This window comes from Dendronephthya gigantea, unplaced genomic scaffold (assembly GCF_004324835.1).
Source record: "Dendronephthya gigantea isolate DGI-Jeju-01 unplaced genomic scaffold, DenGig_1.0 000033F, whole genome shotgun sequence".
NCBI classification, from domain to species: domain Eukaryota; kingdom Metazoa; phylum Cnidaria; class Anthozoa; order Malacalcyonacea; family Nephtheidae; genus Dendronephthya; species Dendronephthya gigantea.
In genome coordinates this window covers 133331-160658 of record NW_021163043.1, presented here as the reverse complement: position 1 = coordinate 160658, position 27328 = coordinate 133331, and the positions used below count along the sequence as shown (strand labels likewise).

General features: G+C 38.3%; 2 protein-coding genes and 1 pseudogene across 2 annotated transcripts; 2 read left to right on the top strand and 1 right to left on the bottom strand.

Moving 5' to 3' along the window:
• The first annotated feature begins 31 nt into the window (after window positions 1-31).
• Window positions 32-1560, top strand: LOC114525052. The gene is made up of 3 exons (XM_028546261.1): window positions 32-265; window positions 708-779; window positions 1161-1560. The coding sequence occupies exons 1-3, from the start codon at window positions 197-199 to the stop codon at window positions 1329-1331; spliced, it is 312 nt and encodes a 103-aa protein (XP_028402062.1). The 5' UTR covers window positions 32-196; the 3' UTR covers window positions 1332-1560.
• Window positions 1560-6225, bottom strand: LOC114525050 (annotated as a pseudogene).
• Window positions 5646-27304, top strand: LOC114525049 (DNA-directed RNA polymerase III subunit RPC1-like). Its single transcript, XM_028546258.1, has 43 exons — window positions 5646-5748; window positions 6934-7006; window positions 7221-7356; window positions 7555-7704; window positions 7995-8154; window positions 8316-8470; window positions 8656-8709; window positions 8792-8913; window positions 9381-9480; window positions 9557-9634; window positions 10542-10679; window positions 10758-10805; window positions 10902-11005; window positions 11205-11250; window positions 11324-11419; window positions 11735-11875; window positions 12069-12138; window positions 12219-12346; window positions 12852-12987; window positions 13095-13207; window positions 13305-13356; window positions 14935-15107; window positions 15365-15476; window positions 15762-15875; window positions 15968-16063; window positions 16143-16204; window positions 16363-16518; window positions 17066-17187; window positions 17263-17328; window positions 17589-17626; window positions 17706-17894; window positions 18026-18177; window positions 18535-18621; window positions 18770-18838; window positions 19020-19136; window positions 19425-19545; window positions 19635-19707; window positions 20952-21051; window positions 21134-21202; window positions 21389-21452; window positions 21815-21884; window positions 22440-22535; window positions 25173-27304. The coding sequence occupies exons 2-42, from the start codon at window positions 6963-6965 to the stop codon at window positions 22522-22524; spliced, it is 4206 nt and encodes a 1401-aa protein (XP_028402059.1). The 5' UTR covers window positions 5646-5748; window positions 6934-6962; the 3' UTR covers window positions 22525-22535; window positions 25173-27304.
• Window positions 27305-27328: the final 24 nt, after the last annotated feature.

Sequence of the window (27328 nt, the reverse complement as noted above, 5' to 3'; positions counted from 1 at the left end):
TTCAGGAATGATTTTTCTCTATTCTAGAATACGGCCTCGTTTCGGAATTCTGGATCCACAGACGGACCCAATTCACCCCCTTTCGACACAGCCAGGTCGAAAAGGAACGAAGAAAGACGCAACTTTGAGCAGACAAGGGCGTTTAGCAGATGTGAGGAGAAAAAGAGAGGTTATACAGACGTTTAAAAGTCCTTCGATGAAATCTAATATGTCGCTGGAGATCACTGAGGACAGCGAGGTTGTTAAGCCATTACCCCCGCCATTGGTAAGAGCCTGGTACACACGTGATATTACGCATTGAATATGACCTGGAATTTTGATTTCTGTAATATGCAGTTGTCTGATTATAATTTCACCTCAGTCACATGTGAGAAGATTGCTTCGAAGATTGATTAGGACATGTGTCTTTCATCTCTGTGACTGAGGTTTGATTCCGGTAATATGCAGTTGTGTGATTATAATTTCACCTCAGTCACATCTGAGAAGAGTGCTTCCAGTTTGACTCTACCAAACACAGTGGTTAGTACTTGTGTCTTTCATCTCTGAGACTGAGGTTTTATTTCTGTAATATGCAGTTGTCTGATTATAATTTCACCTTAGTCACATGTGAGAAGATTGCTTCCAGTTTGACTCTACCAAACACAGTGGTTAGTCCATGTGTCTTTCATGTATAAGAGACCTTAATCAATCTTTTTCTATTCCCCCAGTCGGACTCCATGGAAATCTCAGCCGGTGTGATTGTTCGAGAAGGCGACATTGTGCGTAAAGGTCCCAAAACGGTAGGTTGGCGACATTAAAGCTTGTTTGGGTTTTACAACCGCAAAATACTGTTCAAGACTTAGTTCACACCATAATCTAAGGTAAAATACAGGAACTTTAAGTGAGACGCCGAAAAGTTTTTATACTTTGAACGTTTTCCCGCCAAAATACACGACATAAAACGAAACTTTTTTGCTTTGAACTTTTTCAACTTTTCCCGCCAAAATACACGACATAAAACGAAACGTTTTTGCTTTGAACGTTTTCCACTTTTTCCGCCAAAGTACACGACATAAAAGTCTCCTGATAACCGTTGTAGCCAGCCGAAAGTTGTGTCCTTTACTGGACGGCAGGCTCTAAGAAAGACACGACGGAATCATAGCGATGTATTTTTGTTTTAGATCCCAGCTGGTCGTCAAAAATCCCCGACAGACATTCTCAATCTACAGCCTGTTGGATCGCTGGCAAAAAGACAGACTATCTCAGTGTCTGACGTCATAGGTAACACGTCACCAGTAATCAGGCAGATGCGCATACACGAACCCATTCCCCCGATCGCGCACCGCGGGTAAAAACATGGCGAATGCTGTGTATATATTGGATGATAGATTTTGTCATAGATAAGCCTTGCATGTGCGCGTTTTTTGAGGATTTTTCTGTTTGCGGTTTAATCAATACGTTGTTAAAGATCTCAGATAACTGTTTGGATGCATTAAATTGTAAATTGAAGTATAAAAAACAAACAAAATGGTTCATAAATATGTTATTATGACATTATGTCTAAAAAACTAAAACGTTGAACTTTTTGTCGGTAATTATTTACATATTATATACATATTACATACAGTGTTAAACTCGTAGAGATACTGTTTAAAACAGACAGGGTACGTGGTTCTTGCTTTTGTAATAGTAGTTCTAGAATTGCTTAACCGTTCGAAAATTTAAGACTGGATTTCGTTTAAATTTCGTTGAAGGCTTGTTTAAAAGTATATTGTGTTTAAAGGGACTGAAAAATAATAGAGTAAAATTTTGTCAAAATTAGACCCAATTTTGTCGGGTCTAATTCCCTTCTGATGCATGTTTTAAAGTGTGTTGACTTGAAATGTACATGGGCAGCAAATCACGTAAATCAATGCAATGCTGCTTTATCAATAACAGACTACATTCAATACGTCAGAAGTGAGTTTGATCCAATAAAATTTGATCGTGTGGTTAGACCTTTTGGAGTGATGATAGCTTCTACTAAACTCTTGTGCAGTTATGAATTGTTCAAAGAGAGAACTTAAAACAGCACAACAAACGCAAAAATGAAATAGTCAAGTATATCTCGAAAGATTTTGTTTCGAAGGGCAAGTTTTAAGTTAGTTCGCTGCATAATTCTGGTTGAATGCCTGAGAAATATACCCACTTTATTGTAGCCAATTTTGTCGGAACTAAATGCATCATTTTATATCAAGAATCGTTCATCGACCAAAGTTTTCTTCGCTAAATTCTTCTTCCCAAGAATCTCTCTGATCGACTTTACAATTCGACTTTGAAGATAGGTGAGCACTCCAGCTAAAACGAAGTTCAACGCGGCGTAATCTACGATAGCAAAGAACAGGACTTCCCAGAGTAGCAACGTCCATTCGTGACCGAAGAAAAAGACGTTTGTAAACGAACGACCATCGTCGTTGTAAAACACTGCCTTGTCCTGAGGTAGTTCCCCAAGTTCTAAATCAAAGATTCTTTCAAGAAGTAGTTTGTTTTTTACGGCGTAATCGTGTTCTCGGAGCGAATGATCGATGAAGGCGGAAAGGAATCTATTCACAGAAGAATAAGCCTCGATTGTCTGCTGAACAGCCACGGAAAGATTAACTCCAGCCGAGTGACCTGAAATATTTACAGGTGGATGGTTATGGAATTGGTTGATGTGGGTGAAATCTGGTTTGGCGTGAGGTAAATTTTGTTTATCAGAATAATATATAATTTCACCTCAGTCACATGTGAGAAGAGTGCTTCTAGTTTGACTCTACCAAACACAGTAGTTAGTCCATATGTCTTTCATCTCTGTGACTGAGGTTTGATTCCTGTAATATGCAGTTGTGTGATTATAATTTCACCTCAGTCACATGTGAGAAGAATGCTTCTAGTTTGACTCTACCAAACACAGTGGTTAGTACATGTGTCTTTCATCTCTGTGACTGAGGTTTGATTTCTGTAAAATGCATTTTTTTATCATAGTTTGCCAATCGGAAGAAATATGGCTTACCTTGGATCTGAGGTGCATTTCTCCTCTCGATATTCTGCGTTTGTGTTCGGATCGGGTCGTAAAAGCGGTCGTATGTCGCTCGGAACTTCCTCGTGACCATCACGTCAAACGTCTGCCTGTCGGAATTCGGTTCGAGGCCGCGTTTTCCGCAAAGATCGTCCTCTTCACGCTTAAACTGTTCGTGCATTTCCAACATGTCCGTATCGGACCGCCCGTGAACAGATCTTCCGTGAATATAGTGGCCGTAGAGTTTATTCTGAAATATCAACACGCTTACGTTTGCCATCGAGCACAGATCAGTGAAATCCCCAAACGGGTCGCCCAGGAAGCGTTCGTATATGAAAGAAAAGAAAATCCATTGGACAAACGCTATCGACATGTAAAGAAGCACAGCCACTGCAAATCGTAGAAGATGGCTTTGTTCGCCCACGTAATCTGTGGTGTAGTCAACCGAATATCTGCGCACGGGATCTGTAGTGCAAAGGTGCTCGAACCCAACCGCCTTGAGAAAGAAGAGCACCAGACCGATTTGTATTTCTGGACTAATTTTGCGCAGCGTCTGAAGTTCGTTCCATTCGTTTCCGATGAAGAGTGTTCTCCACACGCTAACAGGGGCTTTAGCGTCCACCCCTTGGTTGGTGGAACGGGGCAAGGGGCGTGGTCGTTCCCAGTCCACGAAGAAAACATCGATGCTGGTTTGGGACGAGATCACGTGAACCAAATCGATAAATTTGAATACGAACGCGATGATGAGCAGGTTTCGGAATATGTTTTCTTGCTCTGAAGTTGGAAGAAGGCGATACACGATGTCTTGTTCTTTGAAGAAGATCAACCAAAGGCTGGCGAGGCCGAAAAGGACCCAGAAATACATGGTCGCGAGGGAGCCTAGGGCGAAGGCGACGAAGTGAAGCATTGTGGGAAGGTCGATAACTTCTATACCTTTGCGTCGGCGCCAACTGTACACGAGAATGAGGCCGTATATAATCCCGAAGCCTGACAATACTCCTGCAGCAGTCTGGGGAGGAGAGAGAGGAAATTGTTATGTACTTGATATGGTCTGAAGGCTGTCATAGCTATCATTCTGATGGAAGGGTGAGTGCAAATAGTTACAGTGGGATGTAGATTTTCTCAAGATGGGGGAAACACTGATTTTTCAAGCAGATGCCCTCTTACACGCAGGCTGGCTAAAGTTCTCAGGTTGTAATTGTGATATTGATATGAACAGGTTTGAATAATGTTGTATTGCCCATATTGTTCAGAGTTGTTATAAACATTTAACAATTATTCGCCGAAGACAAGGTGACTATCAGGAAATTCCCTGATAACCACTGAGCCTAAAGCGAACAATTGTTTTAGTATTTTTGCACAAGTGAATTGACACAAGAACTTCATTTGTTCGTTTATCTCTTTGTAAGAAACATCCACAAAACGGCCAGTTGCCATTTTGAAATTTTTTATATTCACCTGAAGGTTAATATAACAGCATTTTACGTCAAATTTGACCAATCAGAATGTAGGATTTGTTATATTTACTTGTGCAAAAATACAATATTGTTACACCTGATTTAGTTTTAACAATATTATTTAATGTTTTTGACAAGACTGTAGTGTGAACAATATGGGCAAAACTACATTGTGCAATGGTCTTTTAATCGCCATGGTCTTGGAGTTCTTAGTTTTGTAGAGCAATTTGGTCAGGTTACCTTGACATCTTGCGAGATTGAAGAAGTGTCCATTCATAGTTGACACTGAAAGAAACTCGCACAGTTGGGTCCCTCTTTAAGATATCATCATTCAGCTTGATAGTCTTGTATCTCACTTTGATATACGGAGGATAAATTTGACCCTGACCGTTTCGCAATCGAATGTGCAACTGAAGCATCTCTGCAACCCGGATAACCTTGTCGGCAGAGGCGTCTGTTTTCGGGTCGCCAGACACGGCAGGCCGGCCACTTAAGTTATCTACGAGAAAAAACCTCCGCAAAAGATTCCATGATTTAAAAGAGTCCTCATCATTGTTCTTGTAATTTTCTAAAACCATTGGAATTGCATACAGTCCAGTACTGCTTGACTTGAAATACAGGTCATAGAAAAACATCTCCTGTCGTTGCCAAAGATCGCTCACATTTAGATCGCAACTGTTCTCGTAAAGAGTTGCAAACTTGTTGGCAGCGCTTGACCTGGACGCACGATCCTTACACATTTGTAACTCACTAAATATATCATTTTTCAGGCCAACAAAAGAACCATTCGCAGCATAAACCGCTACGAGGAAAGGCAACGATTGCTCAGTTTTGAATTTGATCTTAATATCCTCTTGGTAGAGTTCGACGCCAGGATCTTGCTGGCTGTTGAGGTAATACAACCATGGCATATATATGGGCCAGTTTGCATTATCCTGCCCCCCTTTGCTTCGGGCTTTTGCCTGTCCTTCAGGGGGATTGTTAACCATGGCAAGATACTCCTTACAAGGGTTATCATCAGCTTGCTTATAGTCCAACATAACGCACATATTCCCGAGCAGCTGGCAGGCGGTGAAATTCTGTTTTTCCTTGCAAAATGTTTTGGCCGTGGCAAAATGATCTTCGAGGAATTTGCTCCTTATTTCAACGTCGTTATCATAAGAGATATCCAAAACTTTTGTGTTGGTGAGTGCTTCGACATCGACACTGCAAGAGGGGCAAACCTTGCAAAAGCCCTCGCCTGCATTGGGATTAATCGCCGTATTAGCCGCACAGGTAAGGCACAACTGTTCATTTCTATTCCCGCCGTTTAAATCCCTTTCAACAGCTACCTTATTCGCACTACAGTCTTCACAACGGCCGTTTTTCCTCCCATTATTGCATTTCAAACAGAACCATCTATCTTCGGAAGACACCTGATCGCGCGGGCAGGGGCTACACGATACTTTTGGCCCGCCAAAATACTGTGAATTTTCTATTCTGAATCCACTTTTACAAGTGCACGATAAGCCATCAGTTGAAACGGCTTTACCGTTAGCGTCTTCGCATTCCCCGCATTGTAGGTTCGAGATTTGAAAGAATTTCTTCACGCTTCTGCAGTCCTCGATCGTTTTGTAATCGATCTCGAATAGCGTGACAGGAAGAGGCAGAAAGAGAACAGTACACAATGGAAACATAACAAAATAAAAAGACGCCATGTTGTTGAGAGCGACGCGCTCGCTTAGCAACGTGGGAGTCTGGGACGAGCCGACCTCACGCGGCTTTTGCCACTGAACTATATAATTGGTACATCGTTCCACAGCAAGCCCAAGGCCACGAAATTGAATTGAGTGAAAAGCTCTACACCAAACCTTTCAGTAATTCGGGATTCTTTTGGGATTTCTTTTTTTTCGAGATTTTAAAAAATAAAACGAAAACGAAAAATGGTGTATTCGACCATAGTCGAGTCCGCCGGAAAACGGCGTATTCGACCATTGTCGAGTCTACCCCAAAATGCGAATTCGACCATGGTCGAGTGTACCGGAAAGCGGCGTATTCGACCATGGTCGAGTCCAGTGAACTGTATATTCATTTCACTGGTCGAGTCTACCCCAAAATGGCGTATTCGACCATGGTCGAGTGAACCCGAATTAAAATAACAATGACTGTCACTCGTACTTTCGACTAGTGTGCGAATAATACACCGAGCCCAACATTTTTTAAGATGCTTTAATTTTAGGTTCTTTCTTAACTCTTAAGTCGGAGGCCCCTTCAGGTTTGGGGTCCGGGGTAAAATACCCTCTGTCGCACCCCCCTTTGGATTCTGCTATGTACTCTCGGGTTCCGGGTGTAATTCCTAATCTCCGCGCGGAACTAATACCCTCGCACCGGCTCGGGGATAAATTTGGAATAAATTATATACAAGGTCGTGTTCTCGTGGAACAAAAATTTTTGTTACAAAAACAATCCTTTAAATTTTAGAATAAACATGTAGTTTTTCCAACACAAACATGGTGAAGGAACAGTTCAGAGAAACAGACGTCGCGCGGAGAGTGTAAGTAAAATAGATTTGATTTCATATAATTATTTCGAGTGATTGTATATTTTGTACATTTGGTGGTAGTGTGGTACTGTGGTAGCTAGTCTGTGTGTAGCATCACTAGCATGGCTGATCGAATGTTGTGAATTTCCTGGTATGATGTACAACCTAAAAATGATAGATTGACAATTAATTCATCCCCATTATCAAATTTTATTTATGATTTCAGAAGCCATCTGGAGTTTGGAATTTTCTCACCATCTCACATGCAAAAAAATGCACAGATCCAATGCGTCAGTAAGAACCTGTACATGCCAGAGAATGCAAGGAAACCAGCAGGGTACGGGGTGCTGGATCCACAACTGGTAATGTCGAATATTTTGCTTCTGGATCTGTGGTGTGGAATATGCGGATAGATTCTGGCATTCAGGAAGGTTCTGTGCATGGAGCTTGCTCTGTCTATGATCAGCAACTGCTCTTCTGCAATTAATCTGAATCATTAGCCTCCAACTAATACTTGTATGGATTGAAGCAATGTTGTATCTGACAATCCTCCTTTTCAGGGTATCAGCAACAAGGATCGATCTTGTACAACCTGCGGGAAACAGCTTGCCGACTGTGTTGGTCACTTTGGATTTATTGATCTTGAATTGCCTGTCTGTCATGTGGGATATTTTAAGGCAACAATAGCCATTCTTCAATGTGTTTGCAAGGTATACTTTTATGGTACACCACTTGTTGAATTAGGAGCTCTTTCTTAACTTAAATTTTATTTGCATCTTTTAAAACTGCTTCACGTTTGACTTTCCCAGTATTTTGCAAACACACTTGTTTCTGTGGTATATTTTTAAGGCAGCAATTCTAAATGTATATCTGTTCTAAATGAAAGAACAGCTTTGCAAATCTGAACCTCTATATTGTACCTGTCAAAACTGCTTCATGTTTGACTCTTCCTGTGTGTAACCATGTAAAAATGCTTGTTTCATGTCCAATTTTATTTCAGAGTTGCAGTAGAGTTTTGCTGACACCAGATGACAGGATTTCAACGTTGGAATCTCTTCGCCGTCCTGCACTTAGTAATCTTGCACGCAAAGGAATACTGAAGAAAGTCAATACAAAATGTCGCAAGCTGTCGCAATGCCCGTACTGTGAGAGTCTCAACGGTGAGAAACCATTTTTTTCGTAAAAACTTTCAGAAGTGAAAGAATTTTATTAAATATTCATCTTGCCTGGTAATTTAAGGCTAACTAGGATTAACTTAGTCTTTATGTCTGTAAGATTATTGAATATCTTAATTGCCATATCTAATTTCCTTGAACTGTAGGAAATGTAAAGAAAGTAGGAATGATGAAAATTGTTCATGAGAAATATAAAACGACAAAGAAGATTTTGCATCCGGTGATCTCAGAGTTTCATGCCTCATTTCAAAATGCTCTTGAACATAATAAAGAACTGGAACCATTATTAAAAAAAGCTCAGGTGAATCATTATTTGATGGCAAACAAAGTATTAATGGCCTGTTATCTAATAAAAAAAAGCTAAAGGGCATTATGTATTGCACACTTGCAATTTTGCTCCAATTTTGAATCTGATTGTAGCAGTTAAAAAAAGCAGTAAACAGGCCTTTTCACTGACTGCTTATTGCTCTCTTTTTTTCACTTTAGGAAATCTTAAATCCATTGAGAGTTTTAACAATTTTCAAAGATGTTCCTGATGAGGTTTGATGATGCATCCAATATATTTTTTGTACGAAATAGGATGACGATAATTTTCATTATATTTTTTCATATGTTTCCTTAGGATTGTCCATTGATTGGAATGTTACCCAGTATTTCCCGACCGGAAGATCTTATTCTCACTAGAATTGTTGTTCCCCCAGTTTGCATCAGACCATCTGTTGTCAGCGATCTTAAGGCAGGCAGGTCAGTGTGTTATATGAGATGATCTTTACTGGATCTGGTATAAATAATCTTTAGCTTTAGTTTAGTTTAGGTTTCCTCCTGTAGTAATATACTGGATCAATAAGAGATGATCCTTCCTGGACTTCTAGGAAAAACAGTTTAGAACTGATAGAGCTATCCAATATAAATAAAGTTAGTTTAGTTTAGGTTTCCTCCTGTAATAACATTGTATCAATAAGAGATGATCCTTACTGGACCTCTAGGAAGAACAGTTTAGAACTGATAGAGTTATCCATTATAAATAAAGTTAGTTTAGTTTAGGTTTCCTCCTGTAATAACATTGTATCAATAAGAGATAATCCTTACTGGACCTCTAGGAAGAACGGTTTAGAACTTATAGAGCTATATCCATGCAGTATAAATAAAGGTAGTATGTTATATTACCCCTGCTGGAACTTATCTAATTGAATCTAATGTTTCTTCTACAGCAATGAAGATGATGTTACGATGAAACTGACAGAGATTATATTTCTTAATGATGTCCTTCGCAAACACCGTTCAGGCGGTGCCAAAGTTCAAATGATTATTGTACGTTTCACAAATGAGTGTTGATGCGTACTTGATCTGTTGTGCAAAAAATAGAATGTCTCTCTTCAATTTATAGGAAGATTGGGATTTTCTACAGCTGCAGTGTGCTTTGTATATAAACAGCGAAACAACTGGGATTCCTTTGAGCATGCAGGTATTGCAAGCTTATAACTTTGAAATAGTATTAACAACTTCAAAAGTGAGAAGTGAATTGGATCCAACAAAGTTGGATTGTGTGACCAGGCCTGCCTTGAGCTTGCTAATAACAGTGTGTTCAGACCCACAACCTTTTGAATCGAACAAGATTTTCATCTTTTCCATCATCTTATCCTGAAAAGCCCCTTTGAAGTAAAAGTTATATTAGGGAATTGGGAAGCAATTTAAGGGGATATTAATTTACATGATCCCGCTTAGATGAGATTCAAAGAAATGTGAGAAGACTTTGAGGTGTTGAAATGAGTATACAACTTGATCCTGAGTCCCTGACAGTTAAGCCCTGGTCAAACGAGAATGATAGTTGATGAGAGTTGATGATAGTTGCAACTCTCGCTTGCGTTTGACCGCGAACTCTTCTACACTCTCGTGCACTCTCATCAACTCTCATCGACTTTGAACTGGTTCAAATTTTGATGAGAGTTGATGAGAGTTTGGGCGCGTTTGATCGGTCATGAGAGTTGATGAGGGTTGCAAAAACGCCAGCGGTTTGCATTTCGTAGCAGACTAGACTCTGACTGGTGACAGAACAATAGTGCAAAATGTTTGGAAAACTCTCGTGCGAACTCTCGCTTCTCACCTTTCATCAACTATCATTCCCGTTTGACCAGGGCTTAATATAGTGATTGTGACAATGATATATATGCTTCTTTAAAAAAAGTTGACCCATTCAAGAGAGATATAAGAGTGTTATTTAATTTTGACTAAACAGGCTTGATACGACCGCTCCGAGTACACTCTTTTCATTCCCAAACTCATTTCCTCGTTAAATCTCAGTTAAACAGCCACCCATCTAAATCCGCTATCATAATTTGCTTTGACATAATCTTTCATATAATATTCCACAGCCTAAAAAACCCACAAGAGGCTTCGTGCAAAGACTAAAGGGAAAACAAGGTCGTTTTCGTGGTAACCTTTCAGGAAAACGAGTCGATTTTTCCGGAAGAACTGTCATCTCACCGGATCCAAATCTAAGAATCGATCAGGTGAACACTGATGCGTAACACCACTTTTGTAGTGTTGTTTTTGTAGTTGTTGTTTATTTGTTTGTGTTTACGTCTCAGGTCGCCGTTCCAATCCACGTTGCGAAAATCCTAACGTACCCAGAGAAGGTGAGAAGCATTTTAAACAAACGAAATCCATCTTGTGTTTCTTGTGGAAAGCGAATGCAAGAGGTCTTTAAATGCTGTATGTTTTCATTTCAATAGGTAACGAAGGCAAATATAGATTTTATGAAAAAACTGGTCGAGAATGGAGCGACTGCCCACCCCGGAGCAAACTTTGTCATTCAAAAGGATACGAACATTAAAAAGTAAGAATTGGATTATATTTTTGAATACTGTATCTGAATAATGCTGTACTTTAAGATTTTGTTTCGTAAAGACTTCCATTAACTTATGGAGTTCTTTAATGGAACCATTAAACCATTAAAACTCTTTAATGGAACTCTTCCATTAAAGAATAAAACTCTTTAAATCAGATTTTCATGTATTTTCGTTCAAAATCTTCAGGTTTCTTAAATATGGAAACAGAAAGTTTATCGCGAAGGATTTGAAGGTAATGAATGCATCATTTTAAACTTGCGATAAAAATGAAATTCAAAGAACTGATTAAGATTATTTATTGACAGTTAGGGGATACTGTGGAACGTCATATGATTGACGGTGATATTGTGTTGTTTAACCGACAACCGTCGCTGCACAAACTCAGCATTATGAGTCATTTTGTAAGTAAAACCTCAACTAAACTAACTTTATTTATACTCGATAGCTCTATCAGTTCTAAACTGTTCTTCCTAGAGGTCCAGTAAGGATCATCTCATATTGATCCAGTGTTACTACAGAAGGAAACCTCAACTAAACTAACTTTATTTATACTCGATAGCTCTATCAGTTTTAAACTGTTCTTCCTAGAGGTCCAGTAAGGATCATCTCTTATTGATCCAGTGTTACTACAGAAGGAAACCTAAACTAAACTAACTTTATTTATACTGGATTGCTCTATCAGTTCTAAACTGTCTGCATCTTCTCTCGTTTTCCAGGCGGTGGTAAAGCCTCACAGAACTTTTCGTTTCAACGAGTGTGTTTGCACTCCTTACAACGCTGATTTCGACGGCGATGAAATGAATTTACATTTACCTCAGACAGAAGAAGCTAGAGCCGAGGCTCTCACTCTGATGGGGGTGAGGAAATGCTGTAATTTACTGGTTAACTCTCATTGGACTTATGCATGCAAATCTTCTTCTCAGTTGAATGATCATGGTGATGCTTGTGTTGTGTTTAGATGCTCTCATGCAAGGCCATGCAAACTCTTATTTACCGACTTGCATCAACTCTTGTTGCTCTCAATCCTAAATGGATTGCTTGTGGTTTTAGGTGAAGTCAAATCTTGTCACCCCGAGGAACGGGGAGCCCCTGATTGCTGCGATACAAGATTTTATCACAGGTTAGTGGTTGGAAAATCCCGTGGAAATGTCATACGTCAAAAGTAGGTCGCAATCCGACGAATGTTTGTTCCGATTTTAGGTGCCTATCTGCTTACACAAAAAGACGTATTCTTAGACAGAAGTCATATGACACAGTTGTGTGCGGCCATGTTGGCGGGCAAAGACATTGATATGAGGATAAATCTTCCCCCACCTGCTATTTTTAAGGTAAGTGTCCCAGTGAGGTCGAAACCTGAACTGAACTACTGTAATACTGGATAGCTGTATCAGTTCTAAACTGTTCCTCCTAGAGTTCCAGTAAGGATCATCTCTTATTGATCCAGTGTTACTACAGGAGGAAACCTAAACTAAATTAACTTTATTTATACTGGATAGCTCTATCAGTTCTAAACTGTTCTTCCTAGAGGTCCAGTAAAGATCATCTCTTATTGATCCAGTGTTACTACAGGAGGAAACCTAAACTAAATTAACTTTATTTATACTGGATAGCTCTATCAGTTCTAAACTGTTCCTCCTAGAGGTCCAGTAAGGATAAACTCTTATTGATCCAGTGTTACTACAGGAGGAAACCTAAACTAAACTAACTTTATTTATACTGGATAGTTCTATCAGTTCTAAACTGTTCTTCCTAGAGGTCCAGTAGGGATTATCTGTTATTTATCCAGTGTTACTGCAGGAGGAAACCTAAACTTTCATGAATTGCCTTATTTAGCCTGTTAAGCTGTGGACGGGCAAACAAGTGTTCAGTGTTTTGTTAAAATCTCACCGGGAAGCTTCAGTCAAGATGAATCTGCGGGTGAAAGGAAAACAGTACAGCAGTGGAGAGGAGTTGTGCAAGAATGACTCCTGTAAGATTCATACTGAACATAAATCTTCTAACTTTACGCAAACACAAAGCCTCGCAACATTGCCAATTCCGATGTCGTTTAGAATTGAAATTTGTCTTATCTTTTAGTTGTTGTTGTTCATAACAGCGAGTTAATGTGTGGTGCACTAGACAAGGCAGTTTTGGGATCTGGTTCTAAGAACAACGTTTTTTATGTTCTCCTGCGTGACTTTGGCCAACAGGTGATGGAAACTTAATTTTAGTAAACAATTGCAAACGTCTTTCCCAACATTACTAGTGAGACGCGAAAACATTTGCAATATTTGATTAAATTTCTAGTTTGCCGCCGATGCGATGTGGAAAGTGGCTCGTGTCTGTCCTTTCTTCCTCTGTAAGTATTGTTAACATCTTTCTTCCTGTGTAAGTATTGTTTAACATCTTTCTTCCTGTGTAAGTATTGTTTAACATCTTTCTTCCTGTGTAAGTATTGTTTAACATCTTCTTCCTGTGTAAGTATTGTTTAACATCTTTCTTCCTGTGTAAGTATTGTTCAACATCTTTCTTCCTGTGTAAGTATTGTTAACATCTTTCTTCCTGTGTAAGTATTGTTAACATCTTTCTTCCTGTGTAAGTATTGTTAACATCTTTCTTCCTGTGTAAGTATTGTTTAACATCTTTCTTCCTGTGTAAGTATTGTTTAACATCTTTCTTCCTGTGTAAGTATTGTTAACATCTTTCTTCCTGTGTAAGTATTGTTTAACATCTTTCTTCCTGTGTAAGTATTGTTAACATCTTTCTTCCTGTGTAAGTATTGTTTAACATCTTTCTTCCTGTGTAAGTATTGTTTAACATCTTTCTTCCTGTGTAAGTATTGTTAACATCTTTCTTCCTGTGTAAGTATTGTTTAACATCTTTCTTCCTGTGTAAGTATTGTTAACATCTTTCTTCCTGTGTAAGTATTGTTTAACATCTTTCTTCCTGTGTAAGTATTGTTAACATCTTTCTTCCTGTGTAAGTATTGTTTAACATCTTTCTTCCTGTGTAAGTATTGTTTAACATCTTTCTTCCTGTGTAAGTATTGTTAACATCTTTCTTCCTGTGTAAGTATTGTTTAACATCTTTCTTCCTGTGTAAGTATTGTTAACATCTTTCTTCCTGTGTAAGTATTGTTTAACATCTTTCTTCCTGTGTAAGTATTGTTTAACATCTTTCTTCCTGTGTAAGTATTGTTAACATCTTTCTTCCTGTGTAAGTATTGTTTAACATCTTTCTTCCTGTGTAAGTATTGTTAACATCTTTCTTCCTGTGTAAGTATTGTTTAACATCTTTCTTCCTGTGTAAGTATTGTTTAACATCTTTCTTCCTGTGTAAGTATTGTTTAACATCTTTCTTCCTGTGTAAGTATTGTTTAACATCTTTCTTCCTGTGTAAGTATCGTTTTCATATTTTTACAGCTCATCGTATACATCTAACAGCTGTGAAAAAATGGCCATTTTGAGGCTTATTGAATGGCAATTGAATGGCAATTTTGTTGGATCCAATTCACTTCTGATAGATGTTTAATAGTCTGTCGACTTGCAATGAATATGGGCAGCAAATACACCGAAGCCAATTCAGTATTACTTTTTCGATAACACACTACTTCCCATACGTCAGAGGTAAATTGGATCCAACAAAATTGAATCGTGTGAACAGATCTTTAGAGTATTCCTTTTCTTTGTCGCTCCACCGATCTGATAATAGACTGGATATAGCAACTATACCAAATATAGAAGGCTCCCCTAAGCTCTTGGATGCGATGTGAATATTCTGTTTATTTGGCTCTCCGGAAGCAAGTTCGTCAATTCCAGCTTTGATAGCCAACGTTTTCATATATATAGTTTCTATATTCGTTGAATTATCAGAACAGTGATTTCTATCTCGTGAATGTTTTAATGGTAAAACCGCTGGTATTCTCGGTCTATTTCAGCAAACAGGGGCTTCTCAATCGGTATTGGCGACGTCACACCTGGTCATGGTTTGCTGAAGGCGAAGGACGAGCTGTTAAATCATGGTTACACGAAGTGCGACGAGTTTATTCAGGATTTTAAAGAAAACAGATTGCAGACTCAACCTGGTTGCTCAGAAGAAGAAACACTAGAGGTCAGCGGCACTTATTTATGACCATTTGATTGTTTATTGTGTCTTAAGGTGTATTACTCACCTATTTACAGAACACGTTGGTCAAAGTAACTTCAATTTTAGATTCTAGAGTTCTAAATTTCAACCAGTCTGAGCTTTTCTTTTCATCAATATTTCCTTATTATATCACATATCGTTTAATCCTAGATCTATGAAGCCGGTTTTTCACAATCAGTTCCACGCAACTGTCGTATTATTGAGGTTTTCATTATATTTAGGCTGTTATCCTTCGTGAATTGTCTGTGATTCGAGACCACGCTGGAAAGGCCTGTCTTCGGGAGCTCCACAAGTCCAATAGCCCCTTAACAATGGCTGTCTGTGGATCAAAAGGTGAAATACTGTTTTATTACTCCAAGATTGTTAACTATCCAGTTTAAAAAAAAAGTTAGTTTAGTTTAGGTTTCCTCCTGTAGTAACACTGGATCAATAAGAGATTATCCTTACTGGACCTCTAGGAAGAACAGTTTAGAACTGATAGAGCTATCCAGTATAAATAAGGTTAGTTTAGTTTAGGTTTCCTCCTGTAGTAACACTGGATCAATAAGAGATGATCTTAATTACTGGACCTCATATACACGGAATGATAACTCTTTATATTCTTTTTTATACATGCAGGATCCTTCATCAACATATCACAAATGATTGCTTGCGTTGGACAACAGGCTCTGTCAGGAAAACGTACTCCGAACGGCTTCGAGAATCGATCCTTGCCTCATTTTCGAAAATTCGGTATGAATTAGACATCCATTTGACATCTTTTATGCAAATGAACAGTATAAGCATCTTCTCTTGATTAAAATACGATGTCTCTGGTTCTTTAGCCAAGTTTCCAGGTGCAAAAGGCTTTGTGAAGAACAGTTTTTATTCTGGGCTGACTCCAACAGAGTTTTTCTTTCACACAATGGCCGGACGTGAAGGTATAATCGGGGATCATTCTTGATGAACGATGGCCCAGTTAAATCACTTTTACTGACAGCTTAAACTGTTTCAACTTAGGCTTAGTTGATACGGCAGTTAAAACAGCCGAAACTGGTTACATGCAAAGACGTCTTGTTAAGGTAGGACTTAGATTTACAAAGGAATCGAGAAAATAGCTAATGGTTGATTATTAAAATCATTCCTGTGAACCTCAGTCAATCAACCTTGAAAGATTATTGTACATTAACGTTGACAGAAAAGGCATTTACAACACGTTGTATGTATTCTCGTCTTTTAGTCATTGGAAGATTTATCTATCCAGTATGATATGACTGTTCGAAATTCGGTGGGGGAAATTGTCCAGTTCGTTTATGGCGGGGATAGTCTGGACCCTGCTTCGATGGAGGGAAAGGATAGACCAGTTGATTTTGACCGTATCTTGGCGCATGTCCAGGTAAGGAACTTTATGCTTTCTTGTGCTTAAGAAGAGATCTTTTTCTATGTCGCGTAATATTTGCTTAAAATCTTGGTTATACCATCATGAAACAGTACTAAAATTTTCAACATTAAAAATGTTTTGCAAACCCTAAAAGCATCTAAAAGGAATGTTTACTATATAATCTAAAAATATTATTAAAATGAAACGATTTCTCGGGATACGGCGAATGGAAAATAATACTTTAATCGAAGGTACTTTTGTATTTATTTCAGTGATAATGGCGTTGACATTTATAACATTGTTGGTAGCCATTATATTTTGAAATAACTCTTGTCTTTTGGTGTTTTACAATCAACAAATACAGTTCAAAGCTTAGTTCACAACATAATCTAAGGAATAAAGTTAAAATAAATGAACTTTAAGTGATACGCCGAAATGATTTTATGTTTTGAACGTTTTCCCGCCAAAACTCGCGAAGTATATAAAAGGATCTCCTCTTAGGAAACAGTTTACTGTCGAAAACAAGCTACTATATTCCTTATTTTCAATTATATTTCCTCAGTCATCCGTGCCCGATCAAGAATCGTGTGTATTATCAGCCGCGGAGATTAAAGATCAGACTGCTTCTGTTTTGAACGAGGAAAAATATCAAACTTGCAGCGATGAATACAAGAGAGGATTGAGGTAGAGGTTTTCAGCTGTGGTGTTCGGATCCATTTACAATTCTTTGCATTTATTTGAAGCTTCTTGTTTCTTTAGGAAATTTACGGACAAGTTGAGCGATAAAGTGGCTGATTTACACTCTCGTTATAGTTTTCCGGAGACGTAAGTAATGTTGATACTGGATGATTAGTTCTAAATTGTTCTTCCTAGAGGTCCAGTAAGGATCATCTCTTATTGATCCAGTGTTACTACAGGAGGAAACCTAAACTAAACTAACTTTATTTTTACTGGATAGCTCTATCAGTTCTAAACTGTTCTTCCTAGAGGTCCAGTAAGGATCATCTCTTGTGATATAAGGTCAACTTCGTTATATTTAAGACTGTTCCACTCAGTATGTTAATCTTATTCAAATCCACTTTTAGAATGCAATCCAAACCAGTAAAAGGAAGACTTGGTTTGGGTGAGTCTCATCTTCTCTTTTTATTAAGAGCTAGTCCAATGAATGCCGATTCAAAACGTTTTCATGTATTTTCCCTCAGCTGTGGAGTGGGTGTCAAGATGCACCTCACTTCAGTTGCGAAAATTTATCGACATTTGTCACGAGAAGTTTATGAAAGCGAAAATTGAGCCCGGGACAGCGGTCGGCGCCGTGTGCGCGCAGAGCATCGGAGAGCCTGGTACCCAGATGACCTTAAAGACTTTCCATTTCGCTGGAGTGGCCTCTATGAATATCCTTTTCCCAACTAACATGTGATTTTCCTTCAGAAATAAGTGCATGTAGCAGGTGCATGTTCCATCCAGTCTTAGTATTTATATCGGTGATGTCTTTGCTTGTTTGTTCTCCTTAATTGATGTTCACATATTACCCTGGGAGTCCCTCGTATCAAGGAGATCATCAACGCGTCACGTTCTATCAGTACGCCAATCATATCGGCGGGTCTCGTCAACGAGTCGGACCCGGACGAGGCGCGCATCGTTAAGGGGAGACTGGAGAAGACCACGCTGGGAGAGGTGAGAAAGAAATGAAGTTAGGCTTGTTTTTGGAATGCGTTGTTGCAGGGGGGTTATGCGAAGCCATGTTGCAGCATTCAGGGGGGGGGGGTAAATACTACGCAAATCTAGGTTACCAGATCGTGTTCAGTTTGTGATGTTTTTGGGTGATGGTAGGGAGTAATGCCTCAGTTCAGGATTGTTCGGGACCGAAAATAGTCAAACCCTGTATACACTGCAGCTTAGTCCAATGCCAAATTGACTGTAGACGTTACTTTAAAAGATCAATCGGTAAATAAAATAGACAAAAACACTTGTCGAAATTCGATTTCGTCAGAAGAATCAAGAATATAGTGTAAAATAACTATCCTTTTTTAGGTGACAGAGTATGTGGAAGAAGTTTTCGCTCCAGACAGCTGTGTTTTATTTATAAAGTTAGACTTGAATCGAATAAAGCTTTTGAAGGTAATTGAATGACTTTAGATATTTCAATCCGATGAATGACTATAGATATGTCAATCCATCTTTTTTGTGTGTGTCGAAAGTCCTCAAGAGGTCTTCTTTTGCAAAAGTAGTTTCGACATGTTCAGATTAATACTTTATCTTTCATCAGCTTGAGGTTAATGCAGAGACAATCGTGTTTTCCATTTGCACGGCGCCAAAGCTCAAAGTAAAACGTCAGGTAGGCTTTGAAATTTCACGAGTAATTTCACAACCAGCATCAGCGAATTTTAGCTTTGTGTTCATCGTTTGAAACGAAGTAAAATTGAAGCAACATGTAAAGAAATAAACGAAAGGGAATCGTGAAGAGAATTATCCAGAATGAAATTGGATTTGATACGGTTTTGTTTAATTTTCTTTAGCATATTCACATTTTGAGTCCGTGTATCATCTGCGTTTATCCACAAGAAAACAGCAAGAGTGCCTTGCATTTTGTCATGCAAACGCTGAAGAAATCTTTACCTAATGTTGTTATCAAGGTTGGTCACATTATAGGATTAAACTGGTTATATTTTGTATCCTGCATAGTTCTACCAGTTCTAAACTGTTCTTCCTAGAGGTCCAGTATTGATCCAGTATTACTACAGGAGGAAACCTAAACTAAACTAACTTTATTTATACTGGATAGCTCTATCAGTTCTAAACTGCTCTTCCTAGAGGTCCAGTAAGGATCATCTCTTATTTATCCAGTGTTACTACAGGAGGAAACCTAAACTAAACTAACTTTATTTATACTGGATAACTCAATCAGTTTTAAAATGTTCTAGGGAATGAAAGGCGTGACGCGTGCTATTATCCATATCGACGAAGAGAAATCGAAGCCTGGTCAGGAGAAATATAAATTATTGGTAGAAGGAAATGACTTGCGAGGTGTCATGGCAACCGTGGGTAAGACCACCATAACAAAAGCCTCTCTGGAATAATAACATCCGTAAACGACCTTTGACTGAGCTGGTTTTAACTGAACTGTGTTGCAGGTGTGAAGGGAACAGCGACATCTTCAAACAACACTATTGAGGTCGAGCGTGTTCTCGGTATTGAGTCTGCGCGGTGAGTGTTTACTGTGTATAATACGTCGTGTTTTGATTTTGCAAGAGGTCTCGCTGATTGTCGTAAAGGCCCATTTACACCATGCAATTTCTCGTATACGATTCGTACCCTGGCGTATGTGAACGAATGAACACACTACAAACGTGACACATTAAATTCCAACCTGAACAATATGAATGAAGAGTGTGGCATAGGCCCTCTTTTGCATCCGTCAGAATGATAATTGCATACAACTTATGGTGTAGTCTAATTAGGCCTTAATACAACCCAACCTTATAGTGCAAATGACCAGTTAAAACTATTTGCTTTTGCCTACCAAAGTGAGTATCTGCGTCTACAATTGCTCGGAAGCTTATTCAAAGAAAAGTCGAAAATACAAATCGAGTTTATTATTTAAAAATAGGTATGCAATGCATACATGTGGGTAGCCTCCAAAGCATTGGCAAAGATTTTCAAGTTTTGTTCAATGTCAAATGACAGGCCGCAATAATGGCGGGGAAATCAACTGCATGATGCTTAGTTTTACGTTCTAATGCCATAGGCAAAGGCAAAAATGGGCTAGTTTGCTAGTTGGGTACAGTTATAACAAAGTAGACATAAGAAGAATCAATGAAATACCAATGAAATACCATTTCTGCGAGTCATTTATCTGAAAGTTTAGGCCAGTTTACACCGATCAGACTGACAAAATTTCGGCTCTGCCCAGTCTCTTTCGTAGATAAACAAACTCGGCGGACAGACATGCATCATCGCTCATCGTTTTTACCGTATAGCATAGTGGGTAGCCCGCGAACGGGCTACCCACAAATATTGTTTCCAAATCGAATGGGGACCATTTTTGTTTCTCAGAAAGCGAGTTTGTTTCAACAACATTGTTTCGAAACGCGAAGACCCACGAACCACAATTTTTTGGCGACAATATATATTTCTTATTACACGCTGGTCCAACTTAGCTAAGTTTCTCCCACTCGTGCGGGCTCATGTTGTCAGCGGACAACTTACACAAAATTGAGAGCAGAGCGTAAAACGAAAAGCTTTTAATTTTTTATGCGAAGACCGCTGGAAAACTGAGCCCTCTTTACCGGGAGAAAATTTGCCGAATATGACCAACGTGTTATCTTATACTGAGTTTCCCCAAGGCTGACACATAGTTTTATAGCCTCAGTCATTCGCGAAATATGCGATACCGATATTTCAATTGCTCCTGGCAATTTAATAGTTAACATTTGATTTGATTTCTGCAGAGTAACGATTATTAATGAAATTGTCTATACGATGACGAATCACGGTATGAGTATTGACGCCCGCCATGTCATGCTGTTAGCGGACTTAATGTCTTTCAAGGTATGCGATAGGTCTATTTCTTAAAGATATTTAAAGCTTTGCGATGAAATGAAGGTGATGTGATTGTTTTATTTTTACTCAGGGCGAAATCCTTGGCATAACAAGATTTGGTTTGGCGAAAATGAAAGAAAGCGTACTTATGTTAGCCTCGGTGAGTGTGAACACTGATTTAAAAGCAACTGGAACGCGTCTTTTTCAACAGAAGACGTTAGGAAAATATTAGTGAAATAACTCAAGTCGAAGACTGTAAAATATTTGACAATACGAATAGCAAGATTATAGTGAGTAAATAATTCAAAGAGGACGGGGTAATGTTTATAGTTTGTCCACTTTTTAGTTTGAGAAAACTGCTGACCATCTATTCGATGCCTCGTTCCACGGAAGAAAGGACTCCATTGATGGTAAATACTGTAGCGTTTATGTAAAAACTAGACAGTAAACCTAAGACGCTTTACTTTAAGCCTGACAAACTGGTCAGACCAATACAAGTTGTTAAATCAACTTGTTAATCAAACGAAATGGAGTGTTTCGTTAACTGAATATAGCGGTGAAACTGCATTTCCCGTACTAGAAAGATGTAAATAACGATATACTTGAATGCAGAGTTCTTAAAACTTTTCAAAATGCCAGTATTCTGTCTATTGAAATACAACAGGATCGGTTTGGCCGTTTTTACCGTGACGAGGAGGGAGGGCCCGCATTCGATAAGCGTTGTTGTGATGAAACATTGATAATATCCACTGAAGTCTAGCTTTGTTTACAGGAGTCAGCGAATGCATTATAATGGGAATTCCTATGACAATCGGCACGGGGATGTTTTCCCTTCTTCACAAATATCCTTTTGAAATAACTTGAAACAGCAAGACTGTTAACAACGCTCTGAAATTACTAGCTTTTATACGTTTGTGGACTCAACCGCTTCAACCTGGCTTGTTTAAAATGTATTAAATTATACTTATGAAATCAACGATTGAATAGTTGCATAGGGTTGGATTCTATTGATGATTCGGTGTGTGTTTCTGGGTTAAAGTAATTTATGCAACAACTTAGAAGACACTTTGGCCTGCTTCCCACTGTTTTTGCACGCACGAACACGCACGTAAAAGTCTAAATGCTTATATAAGATATCTTTAAAGAAACTAAGTGAATAAATCGAAAGAAGTTAGTTTTCAGCGTATTTTAGTACGCATTTGTTGACCAAGATGTTAAAAAATAAAAATTTAAAAGCATTTAAATTTTTACGTGCGTACAAAAAACGCGACCGTGGAAAGTGGAAAGCAGCTCTTATGCGAAAAAGCACTATCGCTCTTTCAAGGTGAAATTTATGCAAAGCAAATGCTAATTTTCCGTCACTTCTTTCATCTGCATTTTCCTTAATATTATTTCACATCGAACATTGATAGCACACCACCACAGCGACCTCTGTTGTTTGATAACCCTGAATTTCACATCCCTGGCTGCGAGCCAAGGTGACAACAGTGAAGGTATGTTTATAGTAAGTAAACGTAGTATAGTAACTAGATGTATATCTTTGATCTAATGTTACTATACGTTGCATGAAGAAAACCTAAACTAACTTTATTTATACTGGATAGCTCTATCAGTTTTAAACTGTTCTTCCTAGAGGTCCAGTAAGAATCATCTCTTATTGATCCAGTGTTACTACAGGAGGAAACTTAAACTAAACTAACTTTATTTATACTGGATAGCTGTATCAGTTCTAAACTGTTCTTCCTAGAGGTCCAGTAAGGATCATCTCTTATTGATCCAGTGTTACTACAGGAGGAAACCTAAACTAAACTAACTTTTTTCATACTGGATAACTCTATCAGTTCTAAACTATTCTTCCTATACAGGTCCAGTAAGGATCATCTCTTATTGATCTAGTGTTACTACAAGAGGAAACCTAAACTAAACTAACTTTTTTCATACTGGATAACTCTATCAGTTCTAAACTATTCTTCCTATAGAGGTCCAGTAAGGATCATCTCTTATTGATCTAGTGTTACTACAAGAGGAAACCTAAGTATAAACCAAACTATCAAAAGTTGAAATCAGAACTTTTGTTTGTTAACGTTGTCGCTCGTGATATTTCGATATCTGTTACGTTATCAATGTTTCCTAATCTCCACCTGACGCGTGCCGCACTTTACTCATGTCAGAAAATAAAAACAATCAAATCTTTATTAAAATATTAACAATCGAATTCCTTGTTAACCTCGTGACATAACGCGTGCCACGGTATTTGCAAATCGCACATGTTTTGAGATAACTCGATCACGCTAGACATTTGGTTAATAGACATGATATTTATGAGATTTCGCTGGCGTCCGGCGTGCGATTTTATCTTTTCAAGGTGAAGATTAAATGCGCTTTTTATTCTAGTATATAAGTCTTAAATCTTACTGTGTAACTCCCTGAGTATCACTAGTTTTGAACTGGTATAGCTAGTGTAGTTTAGGTTTTCGTCCTGGACCTCTAGGAAGAACAGTTTAGAACTGATAGAGCTATCCAGTATAAATAAAGTTAGTTTAGTTTACGTTTCCTCCTGTAGTAACACTGGATCAATAAGAGATAATCCTTACTGGACCTCTAGGAAGAACAGTTTAGAACTGATAGAACTATCCAGTATAAATAAACTTAGTTTAGTTTAGGTTTCCTCCTGTAGTAACACTGGATAAATAAGAGATGACCCTGGCTGGACCTCTATAGGAAAAACAGTTTAGAGCTATCCAGTGTCAAAAAAGTTAGTTCAGTTTAGGTTATACCAGACTAATTGATAACACACGCGCTCAGAATGACTTTTCATTGGCGAGGGGGAGCGATTACGGCAGGATAAAGCAATGATGAATGGTTGCAAAGACAACAGACGCCGTATAACGTTTTACAAAAGATAAATTTAGTGTAGCGAGTCGGGCGCGTGTCAGGCATTGTATAGTAAGGCAATTATTCCTGATAATACTTACGATAAAGCTTGTCTTGTGATTAACTTTCATCACACAAGGCATGAATTAATGATCCACTTAATATTGTCGCGTTTTACAATTGAGAGGTAATTATTGGCAAATGAATGTAGTTTAATAGCGTTGTAGGCGACGTGGGTAGCCGAATGCTCGTGATTATTTGAAGTGTTAGGTGTTAATCCTTGGGAACTCATTAGGAGCATTTTAACTGGTGAGCTATTATCCGGCTATATTAGGAACTATATATATGGCGAACGGTTAAAATCAGAGCCGCATGTAAAAGAATCGATCCTCTTGTGGAAAAATCACATAGTGGATGATTTTTGATGGACCGCTGGGAACTGATAGACCCATGTAGTATAAATAAAGTTAATTTAGTTTAGGTTTCCTCCTGTAGTAACACTGATTTCCCTAATTCAGTCTGCGAGCAGGCTACACTGAATCAATAAGAGATGATCCTTACTGGACGTCTAAGAGGAACAGTTTAGAACTGATAGAGCTATCCAGTATAAATAAAGTTAGTTTAGTTTAGGTTTCCTCCTGTAGTAACACTGGATCAATAAGAGATGATCCTTACTGGACGTCTAGGAGGAACAGTTTAGAACTGATAGAACTATCCAGTATAAATAAAGTTAGTTTAGTTTAGGTTTCCTCCTCAGGCTGTAGTAACACTGGATCAATAAGAGATATTCCTTACTGGACCTCTAGGAAAAAAACTTAGCTATAAGCTTAGGTTTCTCTGATATACTAGAAGAAAGACCCTGGATGATTTATCGAGTTATTGCAGACATATTTGCTCAGTCAGAGTAAACACAAACATGCTCTATTTACAGTGTTATATATTTTGTAATCTGGTCCAGGTGGCCCTTGTCAAATGGCAATTGCGTCAGCCAGTGAAAGGTTGCATTGTGCTGATAATTAACGGTCCTTTTTTACTGAGTAGAAGCATAGATTAAGGCAAAGTTGAAAAAAAACAGTTTAGTTTAGGTTACCTCCTGGATCAATAAGATATGATCCGTTCTGGAGGGCATTTAGGGAGACTAGATTAGAACTGATAGAGCTATCCGGTATAAACAATTTCTTTCTGTAGCAACACATATGATAAATGCTAGCTTCTTGCGTTAAGAGTCATTAAAACTTAACATTTTCTTTATTTAGTGTTTGTTGAACTCGAGTTTGGTCAGAATCTTGTGTTTTGTTCGTTGTTTTGGCTGAAGGCGATTGTAAAAACGAAGCATCATGATGTGACCGTTTATTGGAATCTTGTATTTGGGGACAAGGCATCTTCCGTAACTCATTTTGACGTTTCTGTGTTGTGTATGTTTGAGGAATATAGTCTATTATTACAGAGGTAAACTTTTTTCATGCTTGCATGGACATAAATTATAAATCAAACGGGTGGCATAACAAAATCGTATCGCAAAATTTGGGACCTCATGTGGAGTAAGTTCAATGCAACTCTTGTGATTTAGTATTTGCATAGTTTGGCGCCAAAATCATGCTGCCTGTTGTTGTTATTCGCAGGCTGCCTGAAAGGAATTAAAAATGCAGTATATTTAAAGCATTGTTAAAGTCGTTGAATGGATGAATAATTAAGCTAGCGTGGACCTCGTGGTATACGGCTTCATGTCATGATGATAATATCTTAATGATTCTATCGCCGTCAATGTAAAAAAACAATTCATCGCAAACGATACAGCACTACACAATGTGTCGTGGCATACCTTAGCATGGTTTCAAAACATACCTTAACAGCATATCGTGCCAGATTAATAACATATGATACCTTATCTTAACCGTAGCAAATAGTAACAATATCTTGGCCATAGTAATTCTACATCTCGTAATTAACCTTAACAAATATTTCAACTTCATAGTTAACCATAGTAACGCATCGTACCAAAACATATACGTTACCATAGCTTCCTATGATATACCATAGCTTGTATGCCTTAAAATCACCATAACTATACCTCAACATAGTACAGCGATCTGCTTACCTTAGCTATATTTCTTAAACCCCCCCCCCTTCCTGATTTCTTGCATGCGTGGCACTTATTCAAACTGTCTCTGCACACTCTAGATTCTAATCATGGCCATTAGTAAACACTTGAATTGTATGAAACTATTCGCTTAATGATTTGATTTTGAAGCGCCGAAATTCAATCTACTCCCCCAAATAGAGTAATTCATATTAAATCATATATCCCCTAAATCGGTGAATGCTTTAAAGTTTCATCAAACCTTCAACAATTCATCTTGATAAACATTTAAAAAAATTTATACATGTTCCTACACTTTAGTTCATTTCACGCGCTCAAAATCAACCAGTAAATTATGGGGATGCTTGCCAGTAAAGTATATACATATATATGTTTGAACCTTGAAGAATTGCATTTAATAATATTGTGGGCGCGTGCCATTGATTTGATTAAGTACCATGGCACGCGTTTGTTAAGCCTTCTTTAATTATTTTCAATATTGGCATGGTTCGTGAGACGCCAAGACTTATGACAGCTCTGAAGATTTGACAAGGATTCCTCGAGAATTCGCGAACGAACTAATTAGAACAAGAGAAACGCCCAGAAATATCGCTGGCTTTTGTGCCAAGAAGGCCTCGAAAATGGCAAAATTCGATCAAAAGTTTTGGCTATTTGCGAAGCATTGACCGTGACGTATTTAACACACAATTTCGCAAAGTAAATAAGTCGGAAGATAAAAGATTATCCAGTAACAAAACTCTCGAATTTCAATCGAGTAAAAAGGTCCAAAACACTTCTAAATGTTACAATACAACTTCGGTTTTGTTTGATTTGAATGAATTTGTTACAATGAAACTTCTGGGAATGCTTTTCGTTCCTTCAAACAATCGAAGCGTTTTAGGCGGTTGTGGTTGCATGTGGGCTTTGACAAATTAGTGTACTAAAGAATTAGTTTAAAAACTTCACAAAGCCACAAATATTCGTGAAAGAAGCGTAGCAAAACGCGCATAAAGCCAAAGGTTTCTGCGACGAATGTAGTTAAACTAACAATTAGACAAGTGTCCATGTTCTAATTAGCAAAGCATGTTACTAAATGTTTTCTTTACAAAATTATCCGTCTGGCACAAGTATCGCTTGGGTAAATCCACAAACGAATGTTTTTGCCGTTTCCAAACAAGCGTTAATTGCCGAAGGCAAACACCGCCCCAAAATTGCTAGGAAATAGATGTGGATTTACCTTGATAAACGAAGCAGGCGAAATAATTAAACATGTCATTCGGATACAACCATCGCAGAGTAGAATTAGTTTTGTATTTGCAAATTTGGGGTGTT

Coding starts and splice junctions, on each gene's coding strand:
- LOC114525052 (XM_028546261.1), top strand. CDS start 197: ATGAAATCTAATATGTCGCTGGAGATCACTGAGGACAGCGAGGTTGTT. Junction 266..707: donor AGCCATTACCCCCGCCATTG/GTAAGAGCCTGG, acceptor CTATTCCCCCAG/TCGGACTCCATGGAAATCTC. Junction 780..1,160: donor TGCGTAAAGGTCCCAAAACG/GTAGGTTGGCGA, acceptor TTTTTGTTTTAG/ATCCCAGCTGGTCGTCAAAA.
- LOC114525049 (XM_028546258.1), top strand. CDS start 6,963: ATGGTGAAGGAACAGTTCAGAGAAACAGACGTCGCGCGGAGAGT. Junction 10,680..10,757: donor CAAATCTAAGAATCGATCAG/GTGAACACTGAT, acceptor TTTACGTCTCAG/GTCGCCGTTCCAATCCACGT. Junction 19,137..19,424: donor TACCTAATGTTGTTATCAAG/GTTGGTCACATT, acceptor AAAATGTTCTAG/GGAATGAAAGGCGTGACGCG.